This window comes from Desmodus rotundus, chromosome 3, assembly GCF_022682495.2.
Source record: "Desmodus rotundus isolate HL8 chromosome 3, HLdesRot8A.1, whole genome shotgun sequence".
Classification (NCBI taxonomy): domain Eukaryota; kingdom Metazoa; phylum Chordata; class Mammalia; order Chiroptera; family Phyllostomidae; genus Desmodus; species Desmodus rotundus.
Window position 1 is genome coordinate 117,965,399 of NC_071389.1, and position 14,778 is coordinate 117,980,176.

The following is a 14,778-nucleotide window of genomic DNA, read 5'->3' on the forward strand; positions in this document are numbered from 1 at the left end:
CCCTTCACTGGCTCTCTGTAAAATGGGATGACTATATGTATCTCATAAGATTGTTGTTAAAGTGAAATCATCATATGAAGATCTTAACTCAAGGTTGGGAATATAATAAACACTCCGTGTCAGCTGTTACCATCATTTTACTCCCCCAGTGAGCTGGGCAATCACCCTGTCGGTGTTGCCTGAGAACCTGTTTTGTAACACGTGTTGTACTGGGTAGGTAGCACGGGCGGATAAAGCTGTACTTCCCAACTAGCTGAGCAGGCCTGCGGGGTGAGTTCAGAAAAGAAGAGAGACTATGAAGCTCGAGTACCCAGGGAAGGCTTCACGTGGCCCATGGGCCTGCAGGTGGGCTTGGGGAGATGGAAAGACGGAGGTCGCTGGAAGGACAGGAGGAAGCACCTCCCACAGGATTTGCAATCCTTCATTTATTTGTTTCTGCACAAAATCTCAATGGGGCACCTACTGAGTGAGAAGACCTGTGGGGTGTGAGGTTGCCTATTTGTGGCGGCATGAGGTCTGGTGGGGAGTGCCAGGCAGTAAATCTGTATGCTATACACATTTGTGGAGAATCTGCTGTAGTTTAGCCCTAGATGTGAGATTAGGATGTACACCCCTCTCCCCCGGCACCTACCAGTTGGGGAAGGTAGACATGCCCGACATTTTAGATCAAAGGGCTTTTTCAGACATTTTCTCTTTCCAGTGTGTCATGCAATTGTGTATTGTGGCAAAGTCAAATCAAAATAATGAAGCAAAACACAGCTTTGTGTTCAGACATATGCCTTTCCCTTCAAAGTTGGTTTCCACCTGGAATTATCAGAGATTTTGGTTCACCCCTTCCCTTTATCTACCAATTTTCCAACACTGAGATGTGCTGGCCTATCCTAAAATGGTAGAAATGCACGTGGATAGGAAAGGATACATGTAAGAGATATTTCAAAGGCAAAAATAGGAGGACCCATGATTGGTAAAAATAGTTGAAGAGGAAATGAGTGGATGACTTCAAGTGTCCCAATCTATGTGCCTGGAAGGTGGTCGACCACACTGAGGGAGGCAGAGGGAACAGGTCAGGGCAGCAGTGTTAGGGTGGGCTGAGAAGCCGGGTGGAAGTTGGATGAACATGACAGTGACCATCTCTCAGTGAAAAGCTATGTTAGATGTGCATCCCCGAGTCACACGGCATCGGGGTGCTTGTCACAGAAGTGCGGGTGGGAGGCTGGCCTAAGAAGGAGTCTTTACAAATAGACCCAACTTTCCGAACAAGTTTCTTGTAGAGTCGAATGTAGTAGAGTGAGGATGAGCCACAAGCATGTCGCCAACACCAGGCACTTGTCTAATGGCACGTGCTGTGTTCGTCAGATTCCATCAGAGAGGAGACACCATGCAGTAGCGGTAACATGTCAAGTTTAAGGTCGCTGGGACTTCGACTCAGAGTTTCACAGAGATGGGGTGGGGCTGGGGGTGATAGTAGTGGAATAAACAGGACACCACCTGGAATGGGAAAAGCAGTGGGCCAAGAATCAGCAGATCCAAACCATTTTGGGTAAAATTGTTTAAATTGCCTTCATCTCTTCTGTAAACATTGATGGTGATGATGGTGATGAGGGTGATAATGATGACGACGATGATGATGATACCTAACATATAAATTTTGTTCCCAAATATCTTTCAGCTTTAAAATCTGTACTGTTGTAACCAAATAAGTGTATTTTCTTATCCCCAGAAAGTACAAGTTTTCATAACTTTTGGAGCATGACCAACTTCCCAGTGGAAGTCAAGCCAGTGTACCCTTCACAAACGTGCTTTGCCCCATAGACGGCATTTCTAAATAGAAAAATGAGTGAGGTGCAGACAAATACGATCGTCTGGCAGCTGCATTGCTAAAGAACACGTGTCGTTCGAGCTGCTGCCCAGCTGGAGCGAGTCCGTGATGCTGCTCGGCTCCCGAACAGTGCAGTGAGAGCCACAGTCCAGGCTCTGTGAGAAAAGATAAAGACGCAGTCGACACAGAGCTGCGGACACTTGCGAGTCTCGGATCTGGCTGTGCAGCACTTAACGGAGAATTTCAGGGTCACAGTGTTCACTAATCAAGTCTCACGAAACAATTCAGTGAAAGTGTTTCCCTGGCTGCCATAGCCTCTAGGTCCTCGAGTAACAAACGTGAACAGACTGATTCATGCTTACAATCTTCCCCCTTAGTCACGCTCTTTTATATTACCGAGTCTGCTGTTTAGTGCTGTCAGGTTGAGTTATCTTATTTTAAATCTTGTTTACCTATTTGTGATGTGTCTGCTCTCAGTAGAATTCAAACTCCTCGAAGGCAGAGATTCTGTCTGAAACACTGATGCACGGTCGGCGGTCACTGCTTGGCGGGACACGAGGGCCTCGCTAAATAGCCAAAATCATCATCATTTCCTAGAATAAACTGTAGGACCTAGCAGATGCTCACTGCCTGCTTGTTAAAATGAAGTACGTAAAGTTAGCAAGAGAAAAAAGCTAATTCATTTTGACAATGATCATCAACCCAATTTATACATGAATAGCACAGGGTGGGAAAACAACAATTAACAGGTCTGACGTCGTCCAGTGTATCATTCCTGGTGCTATGCTTGCTTTAGTTCAGATACGTGTTCAGCCACGGTAGACGGAGAGAGATAATAAACGCTTAAGAGAACAAGTTTATTTCTGTCTTGTATGAGATCCAGAGCTCTGTGACAGCTTTCCTCCATGGTGTGATTGGGGACCCAGGTCTCACTGGTGTCTTTATTCTGTCGTCCCTGGGGTGTTGCTTTCTTCTCTGTGGTCCTGGAGGAGTCACCAGGGTATCTAGCTGGTGGGAGGGGAAAGGGAACACACAGGCAGAGCCTGGCTATTTAAGGCTGACTCACAAGTTGCACACTTTTGCTCATATTCCATTGGTCAGAATGCAGTCACTCGGTCATATTCAGCTACAAGGAGGCTGGTAGATGTCATATTTATTTGCAGTGAACACATACCCACTAACACTCAGAAATTCCTTTACTACAAAAGAAGGGGAATTTTTTCTGAGGGACAATCAGCAGTCTTTGCTATAGCCTGATTTGGAATAAAATGTTTTAGAGTGATGGAATATAATTTTTTAACAATATTCAAGGACAATTCAAAATTGAATAAAATATCTAATTTCTCTTCTATGCAAATATGGAAAGAATCTTCCCCTTAAACTTAAAGAAGGGGAGGAAATGGAAATGAATTCTAAATATTTTATCTAATAATTTAACCTTAGTCACCTAGTTTCTAGGGATAAAAGTATATGAGAAAGACTTCCAGAATAATATAAATAAAATAATACAAATATTTACTGATTTTTAATATTTACTTTAAGTATCTGTCACATTCCCCTCTGGACAGACTGCCTTTCCTCTGTAATCACGTACCTTTAAATATTTTTTATTCTAATTTCTAAGTGATAAGGTTAGAGAAGGGCCCCTTCCTAAATCAAATATTTGATTTCTCTTCTACCATTAGCCCCTTCCTAGAGAAAAATAGAAAAGCTGAATTGTCTTAAGTTACTACCAAAAGTTATATCAAAAAAGTTAGTAAGTATAAAGCCACATGAAGAATATTTAAACCTGTATAGACACATTGTAAAATTTGAGAAACAAGTAGTGTTAATGACCGTCTTAGGGCCACTGTAACGAAGTACCATAGACTGGGTGGCTGAAACAACAGAGAAGTTTGTCTCTCACAGTGCTCCACGCAGAAAGTCCACGCAGAAGTGAAGTGGCCAGCCTAACTCGTGTTCTGGGGGGAGCTCTCTCTCCGGCTTGCCGGCAGCCTCCTTCTCAGATGCAGCCGTGTCTCTCTGGTGTCTCCTCTGATGACACTCGGCGTGCTAACACCCACCCTCAAGCCTTCATTTATTCTCAATTACTTCCTTATTCCCGAAACAGCCACACTGGCCTTTAGGACTTCAACATATAATCGGGGGCTGGGTGAGGAATGGGGAGGGCACAATTTAATCCACAGCAATGACAAAATGCCCTTTATTCCCTAATGCCTACCTTTGCCGACAACCACCCAGGGGAGTCAAGAGGCAAAAATGTTCTAAGTTCAACGGTTGATAGATGTGTCTGAGGCTTAGTTAAAACTGTTACAAACATCATCCACGTTTTCTTAGATACACATGAAATGCACCACAAATACAATGTCTTTAAGACTGTGAGCTTCCTAAAGCAGGGACGTCAAACGCATTTTCACCGGGGGCCACGTCAGCCTTGCAGTTGCCTTCAAAGGGCTGAACGTAATGTTAGGACTGGATAACTGTAACTACTCGGTAAGTAGGGGCAAGGAGCTCGGCGCTGCAGCGAGGTAGAAACAGGGTGCCGGGCTGGATAAAACAAGGTGGAGGGCTGGATTCGGCCCGCGGGCCTTGTGTTTGCCACCTGTGCCCTGAAGTCTCCGCCTCACGAAGAGCCACGCAGTTTTCTGACCCAGGTGATCGCTGCGCGCTGAGCTAGCCTGGTGTGCCGGGGTGCCCACAGGCATTTGTTCTCTGAGCGAGTTTTTGGTTTAAAAAACAAAAAACCTTCTGCTTACTATTTCCAGCCCCGATTTCACCTTCTTTCTTTCCTCAGAAAGTACAAGATTCCTAGATGTTTATCTGTTTCTCTTTGATGATTTCCTCTTAGTTACGAAAACTAAGCGCAACAAAAAGGTAAAATGCTGCAATTTCTCAATGTCTGCTAAATAAGTTTAGAAATATTTCCAAGTAAGTTGTGTTAAAATACAAAATATTTTAATACATCAGCTGGGATTCACCCTCTAAAAAATAGAAGCACTACAAAGATAGTTTTGAACTAAAAAATAGCAATAACAAAAGCAAGTTACCTTTCTTCGGAATGTCAAAGGAATGTGTACATTTTTAGAATAACTTTGTATACTTTCGAGGTAAGTCCCAGAAGCCACAGGACTTTATTCCTGACCTGCCAAAGCCAATGAAACGCAAATGCTTTTGTCCATGTTGGCTCTTCATCATCCAAATTGTCCAGAGTGGGGCCTCCCTTGAAAACGTGTCCTGCCACATGCTGAGGTGACATCCATCACTCGTTCTGAGTTCAAAGCTCACATCATGCCTGGAAATTAGTGACCTGGGGCTGTGGGTGGGAGGGGCCCCCCGACTCTCGGCATCTTCCTGTACATAAGGGCTGCAGAAGCCAAGAATTGCATAGCCGGCATCACAGACCAAACGAGTCAACTGGGGGAAGACACAACATCTCTTCTAAGAACAGGGATTTTTCCCGCTACTTAAGTATTAATGGCCACTATTATCATTACTAATTACGCCGTGAGTATCAAGGTCTGCTAGAGGCTTTCTGTCTAATGTCCCACGTCACAGTCTGTGCCCTGAATGGGGTGAGTGATGTTACGAAGGGGACCTCCTATCTGCTCCCAGGGGAGAAAAAGGAACTGCGATGTGGTCAGCCATCAGACACACCTGTTGTTTCATTGACTCCCTTCTTCACCAGACGACTAGCCTTACACAGATGCAAGCCCGTGAGAATAGAGATCTCAGATTTTAAGAACATATGCTTCTAGATGTCAGACTGGTTAGCTGAGCTAAAACAATTCGAGGATCTTTAAGTAAATAGACACCAACTGATCAATCTATGAATAACTGAATGGTCGTTGAGAGAGTGGATGTTGGAGACTATTAAGAATTGCAGTTTTGAAACTTAGATGTCCTTTTCTCTTAAATTACCCAGACAAGGCACGTCTGAACGAGACAAGCTCTGGAAAATCTTTATCCCCATCAAAAACCTGACACTGAGCACAGCCTACCTTCATCAAGTAATGGCTCAAATCTGAGTGCACGAATCAATCAATGGCAGCCCATATTGATTGTATTTATAAGGCAATATTCTGGTTTCATGCTTGAAAACCCGACTCCAAAATAAGGAATGTTATCTGCTTTAAATTCCTTGTTAAATTTCTTGTCTAATAAGTCTGGAGATCTGATTGACTTCATAGGCACAAAAATAACCACCCAGAGAAAACATCAGGTTTCATTCATTTATTTATTTATTTTGGAAAAAAATAATGGAACTATTATGTTTTAAATTCCTCTTTGCAATTTAATGAACAATACACATCATGTAAATCACAATCTTTGACACCCTTCAAAAAATTCAATATCTTATATATTCAAAATAATTTTGATTATTTACAAATTATAGAATATAGAATCTGCTTAGAGTATAGCGCTAGACCCCATGGGCAGAGCTGGCCAGAATGAGGCCCCCTTTCTCATTGGCCTCACTCTGAGATGGAGCGAGATACCGGAAGTGAAGAGCTCCCCATTGACGTGATGGGATTAAAATGCTTCCCAATTACAGACGTCGCACATTTACTCAGGTAATTAAACTTAGGTTTCAGGAACACTATGCTTTAAATCATTATGTACTTTGGGGAAATGCTTTTCAAGAAATAGTAAGCTGGATTTCAAGCAATTCTTTCTAAAAATCGATTTAGGGATGTACACCGATGTTTATTTCCTCTTTACGGCATTATTTTTCTCTTTGGTTTCAGAAAGCTGGAGGCTCAGACACAGGAGTGATGTGTCCTTCACTTACTCCTGAGCTGCAAACGGTGATAAAAGAGGGTGGTTCGTGTACAGTACTCGATCAGCCCATTCCACTCGACAGATTGGTAGTCAAAAGTATCGATCCACTCCACGTGTCAGGTTTGTGTCAGTTTTCATCATCCCGTCTATCTGTTTGCCACTGTAGAGTTCTATGTTGGCCTTTTTGGTGACAGCACGTAAACCCAATTTAAGTCTTCATAAAAGCAGGTGCTGACTTCCTATGCGGCTGTATAGCACACGCTCTCCAAACCGGCTGTGGGAGAAAGAGTGTTGGACTTGCTCTCCGGTGCTTGCGTGACCCACTCTGCCACTCGCTGGCTGTGAGAGCAAAGGCAAGGAAACGGCATTTCTATGCCACACATCGCTCTTGGGAAAATAGAGACAATAATATCGACACTAGTGGGTGGTCATGAGAATTAAATGAAATAATGCATGTAAAGCACTCAACAAATGATAGCTGTTTTAGTAGTAGTATTATATCATCACTATTAGTATTCTTGCTACTGAGAAATCACGAGTATACCACCACCCTCTATGAAAGCCTAAGATACTCTGTTATATAGCTACATAAAAAGAAGTATGCCAGAAATAATGTTTGCAGATATGTCATATGTCAGAAATAGATGTATACCATTTTAATTCAGTTTCAAACATTTCCTGAGTGTCTACAGAGAACCAGGCTCTCTGTGAGTGCCCTGGAGTTACACAGATGAGTACGAAACAGCCCTTCTCCTTGGGGATCTCTCAGAATAATGAAAGATCAGTAACTCCCGTCACGAAAGCCCTGGCACCAAGGGACTTGAAGGACATCCAGTCTCTTCAGTGCTGGGTAGTGTTTGGGAGGAAGCAGGTGGTCATTCTCCCTGGGTATAGGCTCCTAGGAGACCAGCTGAAGCCAGGCAGGAGGGGATTGCCTTTCTGTTCCAAGGGAGGAGCAGGAAAAGAGCGAGCACTACCCATCCCCCTCAATTCCCACGCCTGCGGCCAAGCTGAAAGCATCAGTGACTAGGGTGGGAGGACCTACCCCTACAGACAGCATTACACAGTGAGTGAATCAATGGATGAATACACAAATCAATGATAATAATAGCAAACACTGATATCATTATGGTATCCAACTAAGGTTTTTTCCCTTTTAAAAAATAAAAACAATACCTTTTTAAAACTATACTTCCACCATTTTGTTACTTTTTTGATTTGTCACTACCATTTCTTGCTTCTTTTTTAAAAAATACTTTCTTCATTCCTCTGGTCTGTTGCTCAGACACAGTGCTCACTGAGACCGAACAGCTGCAGAGCGAGAAAGAGTAAAGGGTGGAAAGGGAAGAGATTGAGCTTTGGAGTGACCGAGACGTGATTTCAAACCCTGGCTGTATATCACTTACTGTGTGACCTTGGAAAAATTAATCTAAATCTGTATGAGGGAATCAGATGACTTATCTTATACGGTTGCTATTGGTTGAAATAAAGGGGGGTAGGGTGAGAAGCACCAAAGAGCGAAAGAGGAACAGCATGGTGCTCAGTACCAAATAAGTACTTAATCAACAGTGTCAATTATTATATCCATTATTGCTAATTACTACATTAGAATGTCAGGGGGAAAGAGAGCTATTCCTGACCATGTATTATCTCCTTTTTTTATTTTACAAGCCTAATCATACCAGGTCCTCCTGCATATAGAGTCCCTTGTACCCATACGTGCAAACCCAGTAAGCGAGGGACACCTTCAATAACTGAGAACTACAGTTACAATTTTGAGGAACGTGGATTCAAAAAGCTAGCCAAGGAAAACAACCTGATCTTTCAAGCCTCACTTGCCACGGGGAATTTATAAGGAGAAACATCAGGGAGGGAGTAAAACCAACACAACCGCATCTTTTCCTCCAGTCATTTAATAGGTTCAAGCCCTCTCACCTCCGAGAAGCTGGACAATTTCATGCCCTTGACAGACTCTGTTGTGGTAGGATTTAGGGAGTATTAGGTTTAGATTATTAGGAGTATAATGAGTGCTACTGGAATAGTTCTTGCAGTTAAAAAATAAAAGTCTGGCAATTTCTTCGATTCTGCAGTGAGGCCCAAGCTGCCTCAGTGAGTCTGAATTAAACCCGCAAACTTCAACGAATAGAAATAATGATGGTGGATAAGCATCAGCTTCAATGGTCATCAGGAAAAAAGCACTCTTCTAGAATCTTCCTCAGATGCTTGACTTAACAAGGACACACCCTGGCTCGATGTTTGGGTTTGTTTCTAAACATTAATCAATCATAGAAAGGAGATATAGGCTGCAGAATTTTATTCTCTGTGTTGTATTAATAATTCAAGGAAGAAGCTTTTATTTTAAGAGCTCCTGCTAACATATATATTTATAAAGGACTCTGATCTCCCACTCTCTCCTGTCAATACTGAAGAGACCAGCTAGGAAATGACAGAACAAGACTGTTCTTTTGCAAACACAGAAACCATGCCAACGTGTGTTTCTTTTTGTTTTGTTTTACATTTCACATACTTTGGTGGATGTTGGATTTTATTTGAGTCCATTTTTTTTTGTCTTTTCTTACTCTGTTTGTGAGGCATTCAGGTGGTTTTGTATTTTTGCCACACCTTAATTTGCGTATAACCCTTGTTTTGATGTGGCTTCCTTTTAAATACAAAAATAAGTAAAACATTTTTTAAAGGAGTGGTGGGGGTCTAAAAAGAAACAGTAATCCCATTGTTTTCCATATTTATATTATCTATATCTTACACACACGAAGTCCTCCCAACACACTAAGCTTCTTCCTTGAGGATCCCATTTCCCATCATAAGCCATAACTGCGGGGGAAAACTAATCTAAATCTGTACGTGGGAATCAGCTGACTTATCGTATATGTTGCCCCGGAAGTTGTTAGCTAAGGAAGAAATGGTTTTCATATTTAAGCGGGCTCTGTTTGGACATAGTAGTGAAGCCTTGGTTTTGGATTCCGACTTTATTTTGTCATCTATATAAACCTCCCACCTTCATTAAAAAACAAACAAAAACTCTAGGCTCTTGGAGAAGAACTGAGACCTGTTTAGATTTCATAATAAGTGATTTGACTTTCTGTCTTTGTAATCTTATTCTAGTCTTTGGGCTGAGAAATGCCTTCCTTATTCAACATGAAAACCGGTATCGACAGTGTATAGCGGCATTCTTATTACAAGCCCAAACGGAAAACATCAAAGTATGTATTTCAATTTCGTAGGTTTTGATTCTTTCAAGTTGGTGCAAGTAACAAGTCTCCCCCGGACGGTGAATGGAAAGTTGTGTGTGTTTCCCTCGCCTGCTTTGGGAAGGGCGGGGGTTGGACGGTGGGGAGGAACAGGAACACGTAGTCCCGTAGTCCGTCTTGTGCTCAGAAACCTCAAGCTGACAGTTTCCTCACACTCGCAGAGCTGACACAGCCTCCCTGGTCTTCTCCTGCGGCAGAAGCTCCAGAATGACTTCTGAGTTATGCAGTTTCTGTATGAAATGGGGGAAGGACTGCTTTGGATTGCATGATTGGCTTTACGATGCTCCAATCAATTTCCAAAGTCCCAGTGAGAAAATAACATGAAGTCAAGTTCAGTGAGGGGCTGCTGCAGCGATGAACCGTGTGCAGTCAGCTCTCCGACCTTTGACATTACGCCACTGTTTTTAGAACAATGGAGTTGAAAATCAGCTGCCTGACACCGGTTTCTCCATCTTAGAAGTTTCCATTTTTGTCTTTTTTCTAGTAGGCTTTCACCATAGCAACAGGGTGGCCAGGCAACAAATGCAATATCGCATTCTTCTTAGGGACTCAGTTTCCTGGGTCATCTCCCTCAGTCTGCCTTTCAAATTATACCGTTGGTTAAGAACTTCTATTTCCACACAAAACAGAAATTCAATGTTCAAACTATTTATGGTGTAATTAGTCACCATTGGTTATTATGGTTCTTTGATTCCTTCCATTTAGTCCACTTGCATAGTCATTTAATCCATTCGCAGAGATAGTGATGATATATTAGCTGTAAGAAAGAAAATGTGGAAGCCATACCCAAATGTTCTATTAGTCCTCAGTTTTAAAGAACAAGTCAATAAAGGAAAATATTAATCCAATTGTGAAAAAATTGCTAACATTCTTCTCTCCCCCCATATATGTTTGTGTGTGGATATGTATATTTTATTTACAGAAAACATGGATGGCACAGATAACAGCAGCAATCACTTGCTTCACCAAGAGTCGGGAAACCAAGAAAATACCTTTATTCCCATCGCCTGCAGAATCCTCGGAAATTTAGGGACCTAAACCCACCTTTTTAGAAATGAGGGATGAGGGTATCCTTTCAAACTTTTTTAATGCTTAGTGATGAGCTAGAAAGAAATGTGCCTTTTAAAGGAATTCCGGGATTTGAGAATTTGAGCTAAGGAAGTTCTCAGTACAGAGGAATAATGACTGCAACAAATTTGAACTGAGGAATTTCTTGTCAAGGATGTACTGATATCCAGACTACCTTAAAATGTTTCAGTCACGCTGGCGAGAGGTGTGAGTGAGGCGCGGTGCTATTAAAATTCGTAAAGGGCAAGTTATCAGATGAATGGAGGGGCGGGAGGAAAGCAACATTTGTGTCCAATATGAATTCTAGCATCTTTGGGTAATGAAACCAACTTTCCTACCTACGGGGCTTGAAAATGTCTTACTGCTTTATAGTCCTACCTCACACACAACGATAATTCTTTTGATATAAAGTTTGATTGCTCTCTTAATACATTAAGCAATAAATAAGGTCTACATTTTAATAGTTTTTAAATTCCTATTCTCTAACAGTTCACTTACCTCAGGTATACTTCATAATACTCTAACTTGGAAATAGAAAATCCCAAAGACTAAAGTCTATTATTTTAAAAAAGGAAAAGCAAGTATCCACCTGTTCCAGTTTCACAAGTTAACACTTTCACATGGCACATTTGCTTAGGAATAGTAAGACATCTTTCTCTAAACCTCATTTTGGAAAGAAAAATGGAGCTTGTCATAGAAAACATCCTGTTTCGAACAGGATGGGGTTGGTGTGTGTGTTTTGCTACAGTACAGTCACTTAATTTTACTCGGCAGGACTTGAAATTTCATTAGAATTTTTATTAAGAAAGGCAGCTTGAATTATTCCATTATCGTGGTAGAACATACTCTTAACTGTATTTAAGGAACTAGGTCTTAGGGTCAGATTATATCAAATGGAAATCCACAAAGTTCATTTCCAACCATGTGTCTTACAGATTTCCAAAATGAAAGTCGTAAACTTATTAACTTGGGCTGCCAGATAAATGATCAACTGAACCGAACTCTTTAAGTTGTAGAACAGGATAGAGAATGGGATGATGCTTAGGGAAGTCACGTGGGACAGTTAACCGTAGGAGGAAAACCCCACCTTCACCATCCTACCTGGGCAGGCAGGCAAGTGGAGCACACAGGCCCGGAGCAGAGGCCGAGCACTGCTGTCCCCGAGGGCCATGGCCTCTGAGTAATGATGTGACACGTTTGTAGAAGTAAGTGAAAATAAAAGGAGAATCTGGAGAGCAATAACTACTGGTAACGGCTAAAAATAAATGAGGAGAAAAGACAAAGGGGAGAACAGACTTCAAGTGAATTCCTTGGGACCTGGGAACCGGGGTGAGACTGAAAGGGGTTTATGTTCAGGAGACAATACAGACTAACACAAGAGAAGATGCAGGAAAAAATATGGCTAAAAACCACACACACACACTCTTAAAAAGAGAAATTAACAATAATCTTGCATGGATTTTTAGATATAAGCCGACTTAGGAGGAGGACAATGGACTAGAACTGGGCAATCTCTCAAGATTCCTTTAGTCACATGAGTCCAGTAACTGTATATTTGTATGCATAAAGACTAGTTTCTCCCTAATATGTCATTAGAGAGAAACTGACTAAATTAATATCAAAAATTTAAAATAGCTTATATGCAAAGAAATATTAGCACTCCTATGTTCATTGCAGAACTATTCACATAGTCAAGATGTGGGAAAAAAACCTTAATGTCCATTGACAGATGAATGGATAAAGAAAATGTGGGATGCCTGTATAGGATGGAATACTGTTCAGCCTGTAAAAAGAAGGAACTCCTGCAATATGTAACAACATAGATGAACCTTGAGGACATTATATGCTAAGTGAAATAAGCAAGTCACAGAAAGACAAGTATTGTGTGACTCCACTTGTATGAGATACATATAATAGTCAAAGTCATAGAATCAAAGCAAGAAATGGTGCTTGCCAGTGACAGAGAGAGAGGAAATGAGTAGTTACTCATCAGTGCCAGCGCGTAAAGCCTCAGCTGAGCAAGGCGAAGAAGCTCTAGCCATCTTCCGTGCACAGAGAAAGATGTCACGGGGGTAGATCTCATGTGGTGTTCTCATGACAGCACAGTAGAATTTAAGGAGTATGCTACGTACTTAAACTGGAATTCCATAAAGCTCACAAGAGAACGTGTCTAACATGTAATGTAGCAAGTGCTAGGGAAATACACAGTAAACTCTTCCGAGGGAATCATATTAGAGTAAAACGAAAAAACATTCTGGAACTTTGGTTCCCGGGGGTGGGGAAAGGGGATAAAAAAACCCAGTAGAAAACAGTGGTACGTAAAGCCTTCACAAGAATATTTTTAAATGGTCACCTGGGTATTAAACTTAGATATAAATGAAAGAAGATATTCATTTAATTTTGTTTAATATTTCTTTTTAGTTTTGTTAATTTTCCACAATAATGAATGGAATGAAAAGGGAATGTCTCAAGCAAAATGGCATTAGTAATTTCTCTTGAAATCATAAACTTAATTACTGTTCTAAGGTGAACATTAAAGCATACCCAGTCCCTATGTCCAAGCACAAAGTTCTAACACTCTGTAAATAAATTAATGCAAAATGGTTAATATCTTGCTCTCTCTTTTTTAAATAGAGAAAAGAATTTGTAGTCATAGAATACATCTAGTATAAAGAAATGTTTTTAATATCATCTTTAACATATTAAAAAAAACAAAAGCAACAGTTCAATAAGGATCCTTCCATTGATCTTTATACAGATTTAAATGCTGTCATCAGTTACATTTATAATCAATAACCTTCCAATCACTGAGTTTAGAAATTACAGTATTTACTGAGCTAAACTCTCTCACAAAATAAGGCACAACAACATGATCACAAGTAGTAAACACAATACAAATAATGAATCCAAAAACTAAACAAGGAGATCCTCATGCGCAAGTATCTACATAAGATATGATACATGATCCAGTTCAAAGAAGTACAGAATGTCATGGACGTAACTGCAGCGTGTACAGTGAACCCATTACTGCTACACTAGAAGAACATAGCTACTTCCGATTCCATTTTACACAGTTTTACATAAATTTAGTAAGTTTATGCACAATATTCACATCTGTAACAGGAACAAATTGATCACTGAAATTCAGGCAAAGGGCAATTAAGACGCTAACGTGTGGCGCATTGTAATTACAGAATGGCATTCATCACGCTCATGTCTAGGAACGCTAAATTGACGGCACATTTAAATCTTATAGATCAAGTCATCCATGGTTTTATAGCCAAAGTGCATTAAAAAAAATTGCTATAGTCAAATAGATCATGAATATCAAAATATATGATCATAATTTGCTCTCCACTTAAAAGCTGAGTATTTTTACGCAAATGCAAGGTTTAAAAAAAGTGGATTTGAAGTTCTCAACACTATAAAATAATCATAAAGCCTTTTCAAAGAGAGATGGGAAACTAGCAAATTTGGCAGTTACTATCGAACACTACCGTGAGGACACTATGGAACTCGCCTATTCCACATGAAGAGGTAGTTGAACAAAAGGTTATTTGTACACTGCTTTGAGGTTTTCGTGTTTGTTTCCCTTGTTTTTCCTCAAAATGAACAAATCCCATACCAGCAGCTTTGTCTTCTTTCTAGTAAAAAATTCCATAGGTATACTTCACTATCCACTAACCCAGCAAGACTTGATTTCCGCTCACATTTCTGTGCTGGGGTTTGGAATTTACTAACACGCGATGCTAGTATGTTTTGCATTAGAGCCGAGAGCGGAGACTCCACACATATTCTAACTCACTAGCAAATAGAACCAGCAGACATGTGAACTGTAGAGCT

General features: G+C 40.9%; 1 protein-coding gene across 7 annotated transcripts in view; it reads left to right on the forward strand.

Annotated features, from left to right (window-relative positions):
• The window catches only part of PLEKHG7 (pleckstrin homology and RhoGEF domain containing G7), a 58,783-nt gene extending 45,273 nt beyond the window's left edge, over positions 1 to 13,510 (forward strand). For 6 of the 7 annotated variants that reach the window (XM_045202827.3, XM_045202967.3, XM_045202935.3 and 3 more), the window contains 4 exons: positions 4,614 to 4,693; positions 6,565 to 6,718; positions 9,722 to 9,819; positions 10,790 to 13,510. In XM_045202827.3, coding sequence (XP_045058762.2) covers positions 4,614 to 4,693; positions 6,565 to 6,718; positions 9,722 to 9,819; positions 10,790 to 10,897 — 440 coding nt within the window. In that variant the 3' untranslated portion in view covers positions 10,898 to 13,510. The remainder of the gene's footprint in view (positions 1 to 4,613; positions 4,694 to 6,564; positions 6,719 to 9,721; positions 9,820 to 10,789) is intronic. The other variant, XM_045202896.3, reaches the window with a different exon arrangement.
• The last annotated feature ends 1,268 nt before the right edge of the window (positions 13,511 to 14,778 follow it).